The sequence below is a fragment of the Stenella coeruleoalba genome (genome assembly GCF_951394435.1).
Source record: "Stenella coeruleoalba genome assembly, chromosome: 3".
Taxonomy (NCBI): domain Eukaryota; kingdom Metazoa; phylum Chordata; class Mammalia; order Artiodactyla; family Delphinidae; genus Stenella; species Stenella coeruleoalba.
This window is the reverse complement of record NC_137148.1, coordinates 110,240,200-110,252,420: the sequence shown is the minus strand read 5'-3', so window position 1 is coordinate 110,252,420 and position 12,221 is coordinate 110,240,200. Positions and strand designations below refer to the sequence as shown.

Below are 12,221 nucleotides of genomic sequence, written 5' to 3'. Positions count from 1 at the left end.
GAGTCCCTCAGTGGCCTCCAGGGAACGGGGGAGAGAGCTTGAGATGTGTGAATGGCCCACGCATCAGAGCTGCTGTGAACAAATAAGAGGCCAGGTAAAAAGTGGCAACGTGACATGCAGTGGGCAGAGGCAAAAGAGATGACTGTGGGTAGCAGGTCCAGAAAAACCCTTCCAACCCTCAAGACCCAGCTGTCAGGAGGCGTCCTCCAGAGCTGTGCTTCCCCGCCCCACGGCTCCGTCCCGCCCACTGGTATCCCACTTGGTGTTGCATTGGGGGTTTCTTGCTCGAGGTCTGACCTCTTCTACTAATCCCTAGCGACTTGAAGGTAGAAGTATGGCATTAATCCAAGAGTCATCTAAAAGCCCCCACGTGCCCTCTCCTTGAAGACAGACGGTGGATAAACTGGGACACAGTCACGGGCTTGGAGCTAATGGAGCAAGTGGGCCTGGCCCAGACAAGTTCCTGAAACGAGTGTGTTGCCTTGCTGTCCTGGCCGGTGGTGTGCCTCAGAGTGTCGCATTTCTCACATTTGCAACTTGGGAGCAGCTGTTTTCCAGGCTATTTCCTTTGAATGAATCATGTTTTAAAGTATTACCTCTGATAAGTTTTCCCTCCACGTGACAGCCACAAAACCATCGAGAAAGAGTGGTCCTAGTTAATTTCCAGCAGTTAGGTTTGAATAATTGTAACCCACCACATTGGCACTAATTTCTCATATATTTGCGATAACCTAACCTGTAGCTTCTAGGGGACATCTCTCAAATGCTAACCAGGGCTCAGTTTTCCGAAGAAACTAGAACAAGACACAGTAAGAGAGGTCTTGTAGGCATTTCAGGCAACACAAGACCTCCGTGAGCTATGGAACAGTCCCAAATAACATTTTCCTCATCTAAAAAATGTCTAGGACGTCACAGGAGGGTCACAATGAGCTGACCCTCTTTCTCAAGTGCTGAGTGAGTAGGAGGTTGGCATCTCATCTCCGGCCCCTCTGCTGGATGAGATGTCCACTTTGCCCAGCAGGAAGTGGCAGGATTAATAGGCAAGGGCACAGGCTTTAGAACAGGATCTGCACAGGTGGGTTCAGGTCCCACCTCTGTCACTCAGCAGTCTAAGTGGCTTTAGAAAAGTGACTTAACCCCTGTAAGCCTCCGTTTTCTCACAGGCATATTGGGGTTATTGTGAGGATTAAATATGATGACAGAGAGTGGCAAGTGTAAAAGGAGAAAGACCTGTTTCAAAGCTATCGCAGCCATTTAGGAAAGAAACGTGGCTGGAGATGGAAAGTAGAAGAACTCCGAGATTTAGGAGGCAATCTCTGTAGTCCTCGATGACTAATTCACAGTGACCTGTGTGGGAGAAGGAAGAATCAAAGATGGTGTTCCTGCTTTGGACTTGGCTGACCAGAGGGTGATGAGGACCCAGAGGAGGAGCAGGGATGGAGCGAGGACTGGTTCAGACGTGGATGGTTGTGTATGAGGTGGCTGTAGGGGAACCGCGTGGGAACTGGGGAAGGTGGTTCTGAGCTAAAGACACATATCTGGGAGCCATCAGCATGAGGGTACTGACGAAAGCCCGGATGGGAGACCCGATCGCCGAGGGTGCACGGGAGTGATTTGAGTCGGGCGCCTAGCACAGAACCCTGGGAGGCATCAGCAGTTAAGGGGCAGATGCACCGAGGGGAACCACAAAGGTTGAGACAGTGTTGGACAAGAGTCATGAGGAGAATGAGAATGTGTATCGTGGAAGACTAAGGGAAAAGAAGGTCCCCCTTTCTCTCATTTATTCATTCAACAAATATATTTTAGGCACCAATTCTGTGTCAGGTGCTTTACTAGGTGCTAAGAGTATGGCAGTGAGCCCAACAAAGGGTGTGCTCTCAAGGTGCTTACTATCTGGTGAAAAAAGAAAGACGAAACACAGGTAGACAAACAAACGCAGAAGGTCAGGTGGTAGATGAGAAACGCAGCAAGGTGAGGCAGTGAGGATGCCGGGGCGCTAAGCTAGGTGAGACCAGAGAGGGTGTCTCAAGAAGACGACACGTAAGCTGACACCCAAAGGACATAAGGAAATAAACCAGGTAGACATCTGACGAACAGCCAGCTACACAGGCCCTGGTGCAGGAGGGTGGTGTGAGCGCAGAAGAGCAAGCATGCCGTGTGCACAGGATGGATGGGAAAAGGAGAAAAAAGGCAGAGATGGGCAGAGGAGCCAGAGTGTTCAGGGCCTAGGTGGCTTCAGGGAAGACTTGGACCCTGTTCTGAGCAAGAAAGAATGTTACTGTGGTGGAGGGAGTTGAGCTGACTTGTATTTCACAGTGATCCCTGTGGTTTCTGTGTCAAGAACAACTAGCAGGAGGCCAGGGTGGAATCAAGGAGCACAGTCTGAATGCTGTAGCCGTTACTCAGCGGACAGATGTGGCTTGAGCCAAGGTGACAGAGGTGGCAGTGGTCGGAAAGTTTAATTCTGAATATATTCTTGAAGGTAAAACTGAAATGATTTTTGATGCATTGGATGAAGGCTGAGGGCATGGGGAGAGAAAGCAGTCAAAGATGACCTGAAAGGTTTGGTCTAAGGAATTAAAACAAGGGAGCTGCCATTTATTTGAGTGGAATGAGCAGGATTGGGAGGCAAAGTTGAGAGTTGATTTTGGACTTATACATTTGAGATGTAAATTAAAGAGCCAAGTAGACCTAGGAAGTGGCTAAGTCTGGAGTTCCGAGAAGAGGACTGAGCTAAAGATATGAATTTGGAAGTTGTAAGCACGTAGATTGTGTCTAAAGTCATAGGCGTGGCTAACAAAGATTAGCAAAGGGAGTGGATTTCAGAGAAGTCGTCCAGGAGCGACCTCTGAGCATCCCGGCATCTAGAGATCAGCAAACAGAGTAGGACTGAGCAACAGAGAAGGATCGGCCACTGGGGAGGATGGAGGGAAAAGAACCAAGGAGTAGTCAAGACGCTGTCAGATGATGCCCCAAGTTCAAATAAAATGATGGCAGAGCTTAAATGTAATAACTGAGAAGTCAGCCTGGAGCTCGGTGAGAACACCACCAGCTCTGTGCTGAGGACTAGAGCCAGAGGATTAAGGAGCTTGTGAGAGGTGAGGAAGCTGAGAGTGCATAGGTAACTCCTTCAGGAGTCTGGTCATTGACAGAAGTTGTTTATACGATGGATGGGGATGAGGAAAGGGAGAAGGTAGCTCACAAGAGTGGAAGAACACGGACCACGCAGCTGCTGACTGAGAGGCCGGCAAAGCGAGTTACAGCCTCAGTAAGAGCGGGAGGAGGTGAAAGATGAACGAACGTGGAGTGAATACCTGGTGATTCGGGAGGGCTCAAGTGCCGTACTCTTTGGATGTGAAGAATTCTGAGACAGGAAGAAAGGGACAGAGCAGGGTCGGGGAGAGGGAACCCAGCAATGATGGAGGAACAGGAAATTAAGAAGACATATGGCAACCTATCTCCTTTACAGGAAGAAATCTGTCCTCAAAGGGAAGGAGGCGCCACCCATCCCTGCCAGTGGGCCTCAGCAGTGAATGTCAGGCACCGCTACATCTACGTGGCCCAGCCCACGCTGAGCAGAGTCCTCGTGGTCGACGTGCAGGCCCAGAAAGTCCTCCAGGTACATCTCTCTGAGGGAGGGGGGAGCTTCCAGTTCTCGGGCACAGCCGGCCACATCCTTCTTTGTTTTCCACACACTCCCCAGCTCCTAGGAGAGGTGGTCAGCAGTGGGAGGGAGCAAAGAAGATTCATGTGCATTTTTCATCAAGTATTTATCGCCTACTGCGTGCCAAACTTTGGCCTAGGTGCTTGGAAAACAGCCACGAATGAGCAAGTCCTAGAAATTATATTCTAGCTGGGGAGACAGACCATAAATCAGAATTTTAGGGAGCTATAGATGGTAAGAGCTATTTACAGGTTGAAAGGGACAGAGGAACTGGAAGACTCTTTTTAAGTGGGCCTCACTCTGGAAGTGAACAGAATCTGAGATCTGAATGCCAGGTGGGACTCCCGCTCTGGGAGCAGAGGGAAGGCCAGTGGGACTGGAGCACAGCCAGGAAGGGGAGAGTAGGATGTGGCGAAGTCAGGGGTAAACAAAGGCCAGTGAGATAGCCAGACATTCAGGTGTTTTAATTAGGGGAGTGACATAATCTGACATTTTTAAAGAGTCAATCTGCTGCTCAGTTAAGGGCAGACTGGAAGATAGAACAGAGATATTGGTCACTGAAATAATCTGGGCAAGATGATGGCAGCAGTGGAGGTGGTAAGAAGCTATCAAAGTCTTGCTATATTTTAAATGTAGACCCCAAAAGATTTTCTGCTCGGTTGAATGTAAGGTTTGAGGGAAAGGAATCATAATAATTGTAATAATAATAATAATTTAAGCAACTGTAGAATGGTGATGCCATTTACTATGTGTGGTGGGATGAATAATGGCCCCCAAGATGTCCACATCCTAATCCTCAGAACCTATGAATGTCACCTTATACAGCAAAAGGGATTTTGCAGGTATGATTAAGATTTTTTTTACTTTTCTTTATTGGCATATAGTTGATTTACAATGTTGTGTTCGTTTCTGCTGTACAGCAAAGTGAATCAGTTATACATATACATATATCCACTTTTTTTTAAGATTCTTTTCCCATATAGGTCATTACAGAGTACTGAGTAGAGTTCCTTGTGCTATACAATAGGTCCATATTAGTTGTTGATTTTATCTATAGTAATGTGTATATGTCAATCCCAATCTCCCAATTTATCCCTCCCCCACTCTTTCCCCCCGGTAACCATAAGTTTGTTTTCTACATCTGTGACTCTATTTCTATTTTGTAATAAGTTCATTTGTATCATTTTTTTAGATTCCACATGTAAGTGATATCATATGATATTTGTCTTTCTGTCTGACTTACTTCACTCAGTATGAGAATCTCTAGGTCCATTCATGTTGCTTCAAATGGCATTATTTCATTCTTTTTTATGGCTGAGTAATATTCCAGTGTGTGTGTGTGTGTATCACATCTTCTTTTTCTACTCCTCTTTGGATGGACATTTAGGCTGCTTCCATGTCTTGGCTATAGTAAATAATGCTACAATGAACATTAAGGTGCATGGATCTTTTCAAATTATGGTTTTCTCCAGATATATGCTCAGGAGTGGGATTGCTGGATCATATGGTAACTCTGTTTTTAGTTTTTTAAGGAAACTCCATAGTGTTCTCCATAATGGCTGTACCAATTTACATTCCTACCAACAGTGTAGGAGGGCTCCCTTTTTGCCACACCCTCTCCAGCATATATTGTTGGTAGAATTTTTGATGATGGCCATTCTGACTGGTGGGAGGTGATAACCTCATTGTACTTTTGATTTGCACTTCTCTAATAATTAGTGATGTTAAGCAGCTTTTCACATGCTTTTTGGCCACCTGTATGTCTTCTTTGGAGAAATGTCTATTTAGGTCTTCTGCCCCGTTTTTGATTGGGTTGTTTGTTTGTCTGATATTGAGCTGCATGAGCTGTTTGTATATTTTGGAGATTGATTCCTTGTCAGTCGCTTTGTTTGCAAATATTTTCTTCCATTCTGTGGGTTGTCTTTTCATTTTGTTTATGGTTTTCTTTGCTGTGCAAAAGCTTTAGAGTTTCATTAGGTCCCATTTGTTTCTTTTTATTTTCATTACTCTCAGAGGTGGATCAAAAAAGGTCTTGCTGCAGTTTATTGCAAAAAGCGTTCTGCCTATGTTTTCCTCTGACAGTTTTAGTGTCTGGCCTTACATTTAGGTCTTTAATCCATTTTGAGTTTATTTTTGTGTATGGTGTTAGAGAATGTTCTAATTTCATTCTTTTACATGTAGCTGTCCAGTTTTCCTAGCACCACTTCTGAAGAGACTGTCTTTTGTCCATTGTATATTCTTGCCTCCTTTCTCATAGATTAGGTGGCCATAGGTGTGTGGGTTTATCTCTGGACTTTCTATCCTGTTCCATTGATCTATATTTCTAGTTTTGTGCCAATACCATACTGTTTTGATGACTGTAGCTTTGTAGTATAGTCTGAAGTCAGGGAGTCTGATGCGTTCAGCTCTGTTTTTCTTTCTCAAGATTGCTTTGTCTATTTGGGGTCTTTTGAGTTTCCATGCAAATTGTAAACATTTTTGTTCAAATTAAGGATTTTTAAATGGGGAGTTATCGTGGATTATCTGGGCAAGCCCTAACTGCAAGCACAAGTATCCTCATAAGAGGGAGGCAGGAAAAAATGTGACAACATAGAAGGAGGAGGCAGTTTAAGGACTAAAATAGGTTTGCTACACTGCTGGCTTTGAAGATTGGAGGGAGAGGCCATAAGCCAAGGAATGCAGCTCTAGAGGCTGGAAAAAGCAAGGAAATGCATTCTCCCTTAGATCCTCTAGAGGGAGCACTACCTTGCATACATATTTATTCTTTGAACCTCTAGAGGGAGCATTACCTTGCATACATATTTGTTCTGCCAGTGAGATTAATTTTGGACTTCTGTCCTTCAGAACTGTAAGAGAATAAGTTTGTGTTGTTTTAAGCCACCAAGTTTGTGGCAATGTTACTGCTGCAATAGGAAGCTAATACATTCTGATAGAGGCTTTGAGAAAGGCAGGGGATACAGGTCATGAAGCAGATACAGGGGAGAATTAGTAATTCAGCTTTAGATTTGTTAAGCTTGAGCTGCCATTTTATATATATATACATATGCAATTGGATAAATAGGTCTGGAGTGAAAGGAGAGGTCTAGGCTGGAGATATGAATGTGGGCATCATCCCCATGTGAACTGTGTTAAATCCAGTTAACTGGAGGAAATCATGGAGTGAAGTACAGATAGAAAAGAGGTCAAGGTTGGAGCCTTGAAGTATTCCAACACTTAAAGATCAGGAATGAGACAGGAAGCCAACAAAGGAGACCAAGAAGGAGTAGCCTGAAGGGTAGGAAGAAAATGAGAAGAGGGTGGTGTTCCACAAGCCAAGAAAAGAGCTTTTTAAGGGAGAGTTAGTGGCCAGTGGTGTCAAAGGTTGCTGAAAGCATTTGTATGTTATGAAGACTGAGAACTAACCATTGGATTTGGTACCACATGGAGCACCTTGGCGGGAACAGATAGGACTATAATGGCTGAATGCAAGCCTGAGGGGGTGGATTCAAGTTAGAATCAGAGGGAGTAGAGATGGTGAATATAGACAACTATTTTCAGGGGTTTTGCTATAAATATGAGAAAAGGTAGACAAATGAGGCAGTAGCTGGAAGAGGATGCTGAAGAAACTTTCAGAATAGGTGATATTACAGCATTTGTATGCTAAGGGGAAAAACTTCTCCCACAATTCTTCCCTTTCTTCTGCATCATCGAAGTAGGCAGTAGTCAGTGGAATCCAGATTCATACAAGTAGATATGCTAGCCTAAGATAAAAGCACATTCTTTCATCATAACAGGAAGAAATAGAAAGTATTCGGGCACAGGTGCAAATAGGTGATACAATTGGTGATAGCTGGATGACCTTCTCTTCTGGTTGCCTTTATTTCCTCAGTGAAATAAGAAGGAAAATTATCACCAAGGCTGGAGGTCTAAGGAAATGGGGAAAAGTTGGATGTGAGATTGAACTGACCAGGGAAATGAGATAGGACTGCAGGGCAATAGGGAAGGCCCACTTAAGGATGACGGGTGCAAATGTAAAGTCAGACCGGTGAGGAGGGTTGTATCTTTTTTTCCCAGGAATGCTCAGCTGCCCAGGTGCAGGATCATTGTTGGGAGAAAGTTGTATAAAAACCAGGGTTGTGGTTGTGGTTTCTCCTGAAAAACATGATAGGAGACTTTCCAGCTATCTTTTTGTTATTGATTTCCCTGGCCAGAGAAAGTACTCTGAATAATTTCAATCCTTACTGAAGCTTGCTTTATAACTCAGCTTATCAACTTTCATAAATGTTCTATGTGCACTTTAAAAGAATGTGTATTCTAATGTTTTAGGTAGATTTTACATATATGTCAATTATGTCAAGTTGGTTTATTGTATTGTTCAGATAGTCTTAAGTGATTTTTTTGTCTACTTAGTCTACCACCTGCTGAGAGGCATGTTGAAGTCTCCCACTGTGATTGTAGATTTATCAAGTTCCATCCATTTTTGCTTTAAAATTATAGTATCTTCCTGGGGGGGGAAGACTTCTTTCTTCTTACAAAATATCCCTCTTTATCTCTGGCAAAGCTTCTTGCCTGAAAGTCCATTCTGTCTAATATTAATATAGCTAAATCAGATTTATTTTGATTAGTGTTACCATGGTATAATTTTTCCATTCTTTCACTTTCAATCTTTCTATCTCATATATTTAAAAAGTGATCTCTTATAAAGCCACATGTATTTGGATTTTGGCTTTTATCTAGTTTAATAATCTTGATCTTTTACTTGGATTATTTGATCCATGTATTTTTGGTGTAATTATATGGTTATGTCTATCATCTTACTGTTTTTTCATTTGACCTACCTCTTTATGTTGCTTTTTTCTTCTTTTAGCTTTCTTTTGGATTAGTCAAACATTTTTGTTCTATTTCTCCCTCTGTTAGCTTGTTGTCCATGCATTCTTTTATCATTGTTGTTATTATTACCACCATAGAGATTACAACATGCCTCCTTGCCTCAATACAGTCTCATACAAATTATTGCTTCACTTGCCCAATAATGATAGAACCTTAGAACACTTTGACTCCTTTAACCTTCCTCCTGCCTTTGGCACTATTGTGGGAATGAATTTTAATTCTACATGTAATTTAACCCCACAAGACATGACTATTATTATTATTTTGTACAGCTGATAGTCATTTACATTCACCCACATATTTACCTTTTCCATTGCTCTTTATTCTTTCCTGAAGTACATAGTTCTGTCTGGGATCATTTTCATTGTGACTGAACAAGTTTCTTTAATAGTTCTTTTAGTGCAGGTCTGCTGGCAACAGATTCTCGTAGTTTTCGTTTGTTTGAAAATTTGCCCTTTATTTGTAAAGGATATTTGCACTGGATATAGAGTGCTACATTGGCAGTTAAATTCTTTCTGCATTTTAAGATGCCGTTTCACTATCTTCCATTGTTTTTGTTAATAGGTCAACTGTCAGTCTTATTGTCTCTCTTTTGAAGATAATGTCTCTCTTTTTTCTCTCTGGCTACTTTCTAGATTTTCTCTTTGGTCTCTAGCAGTTTTACGTGCCCAGGTATGGTGTTCTTTGTATTTATTCTGATCTGGGAGTTTCAGAGGTTCTTAAATGTGTAGATTAATATCTTTAATCAGACTGGAAAATTCTCAACCATTATTTCTTCAAATATTCTGCTGCCTCATTCTCTCTCACCTCTTCCTTGGGAACTCTGAGAGAAAAAAAGTTAGACCTTTCCATTGTGTCCCACACATCTCTTTCACGCTTATTTTCCATCCTTTTTATCTCTTGTGGTTCGGTTTGGGCATATGCTATCAACTTGTCTTTCAGTTCAATAATCCTGTATTCCACTGTGTCTAAGGTATATATAACAAAACCTATTTATTGAGATCTTGATTTCAGGTGTTGCATTTTTTCACTTTTAGAATTTCTGCTTAATTCCTTTTATATATACAATTTTTAAATTATTTTTTTATGGATCACCTGTGAGTCTGTTTCTATTGTCTTTTTTATGTTGCTTTCAGTTATATAAGCTGTATCTTGGAATGCCTAGTAATTCCGTATTACACTGTAGAGACTTTAAATGGCTGTCATCCACTGAAGAGGGTTTACCCTTTTCTCTGCTAGGAAGAGAGAGAGTATAGAATGAATCACTTTAATCAAGTACTAAGTTGAATCAAGGCTGAGTTGCAGCTTTCATAAGGCTTAGTCAGTCTCCAATTCACTCCTAGTAGGTAGCCCTTCAGGTCTTTAAACTGAGAGCCTTGTGTGTTCTTCAGGACCTTTTCCCTTCCATGTCTTTGCTCCTTAGCATATTGAGACTGTGGAAAGCTCTGTTCTGAATGTAAGAGATTTTTGGTTCAGGTTTTCAGTCTCCTACTCCGTACCACCTCAGTCAGAATGAGAATATGAAAAATGATTAGAGAAAGTTAAGCAGAAAGGAGAGATAATGCCTGCAGTCTAAACTTTGGGGAAGTTTGTGAAGAGGGCAGACAAATGGGATACCTGGAGGAGAATGTGTAATCAAGAGGGTTTTTAAAAGAGTGAGAGAGAAAATATAAGAAACTAGAGATAGTGTCAGGATGGTATCATTACTGGTGAGAAAGGAAGCTCTGGGTAGAGGAAGACAGTGCCAGATCATAAAGCCTTTGGTAAATGAAGGGAAGCAGCCAGGATGAGAGGCTCAAGGAAGAGTAGCTGGAGGCATGAACAAAGGACCTGGGGTATGTGAAGTGTAGGAACATAGAAACAGCCTCTACTTGAGGCTTCAGGGCAGAGGAAGTTTTAATTAGAGCAAGAAAGTATAAGGAGACTTCAAAGATGCTGATGACTGGAGAAGAAATATATTTCAGCAGGGATAGGCAAAATCAAGAGTTCAGATTTGTTTAAAGTTGTGGTCATCGACAGAGGAATGAATTCTAAAGTCAGTCATCAGAGTATAATGGGTTATTTGAAGCCATGTATTGAATGAGCTCACCCAGGGAAAGGATATAGACAGAGACAAGGTCAAAGATGAAGACGGGGGACGTGCCACCATTTAGAAGTCAGGATGAGGAAGAGAAGCCAGGGAGATGGGAAGCTGAGTGAAGAAAATGTTTCCAGAAGGGAATGGTTAGCCATGTGGAATCTTGGTGAAATGTCAAGTTATAGGAGGAGCACACAGTGATCTCTGAATTTGACATGAAGCTCTAGAGCAGTTCAGTGGAGTGGTGAAGACAAACAGTTAAGAGGAAGTGGTTTCAGGGACTCCATAGACATTTCTTTAGAGAAGTTTTAACCAGTGGGAGCAAAGATGGTTTTCCCCCCAAGATCAGAAAGGCTAGAATATGGTGGACTGAAATTTCAGAAATTTGTTGACTGACAAGGTTTAAGTTAGGGTGGCTGCAGTGGGGAAGAGGTAAAGATCACTGAAACCAAGAAGGAACTGAGAAAGCAGGGCTTTGAATGAAGGCACCAAAGTTGGGGACTCAGAGAGTGACAGAGAAAACAGAGCATCTTTAGTGAACAAAGGGAGTGACTAGAACTTTGGCCAATGCCAAAAAGAGCAGGGGTCATAGTGGCATAACAAAACAGAGTTTTGGAACTTATAAAACTACATTCTGAGAAATAGAAAAGTCACCATTTGACAGGGCCACTGGGGAAGCTCTGTCCTCAGAAAAGAGCAGAGTTTCAGTTACAGCAGTAGAAAAAGACTCTGCCTGATGCTACAGTCTGAGTCCCAGAGGCTCCAGGTGAATGATGTACCAGATAGAGTCTGCACGAAGTTAAGAGACAGGTGATAATGGATGAGTTCAAAGTCAGTCTCAGATGACCCAGGAAGAAGAGCTGGCGAAGGATGCTGAGGGTTCAAGAGGCCCCAAAGGCTTACAGGAGAAGTGATGGGAGGGTCCTGAAGCTGATTCTTGAGTGGAAAACTGAAAAAAACAAAAAACAAAAAAACTCTGTGTTTAGGCTTTTGCCAAGATGGTTTGGGTACCCTTTAAGTAAGACATGCAAGAATTTTTTTTTTTTTTTTTTTTTTTGCGGTACGCGGGCCTCTCACTGCTGTGGCCTCTCCCGCTGCGGAGCACAGGCTCCGGACACACAGGCCCAGCAGCCATGGCTCACAGGCCCAGCCACTCTGTGGCACGTGGGATCCTTCCGGACCAGGGCACGAACCCGCGTCCCCTGCATCGGCAGGCGGACTCTCAACCACTGTGCCACCAGGGAAGCCCAAGAATTTTTTTTTAAATAAATTTTTTATTTACTTTTTGGCTGTGTTGGGTCTTCGTTGCTGCACACAGGCTTTCTCTAGTTGCGGCGAGCAGAGCCTACTCTTCCTTGCAGTGCGCAGGCTTCTCACTGCAGTGGCTTCTCTTGTTGCAGAGCATGGGCTCTAGGCGCGTGGGCTCAGTAGTTGTGGCACATGGGCTTAGCTGCTATACAGCATGTGGGATCTTCCCGGACCAGGGCTCGAACCCATGTCCCCTGCACTGGCAGGCAGATTCTTAACCACTGCGCCACCAGGGAAGTCCCTGCAAGAAATTTTTAAAAGGAAGAACATTACTGACAACCAATTTTATGCCTCTGAAGACAA

General features: G+C 43.0%; 1 protein-coding gene across 1 annotated transcript in view; it reads left to right on the top strand.

Annotated features, from left to right (window-relative positions):
* Window positions 1-12,221, top strand: part of FSTL4 (follistatin like 4) — a 440,804-nt gene that overhangs the window by 415,306 nt on the left and 13,277 nt on the right. The window contains exon 13 of the mRNA XM_079916826.1: window positions 3,470-3,619. Coding sequence (XP_079772952.1) covers window positions 3,470-3,619 — 150 coding nt within the window. The remainder of the gene's footprint in view (window positions 1-3,469; window positions 3,620-12,221) is intronic.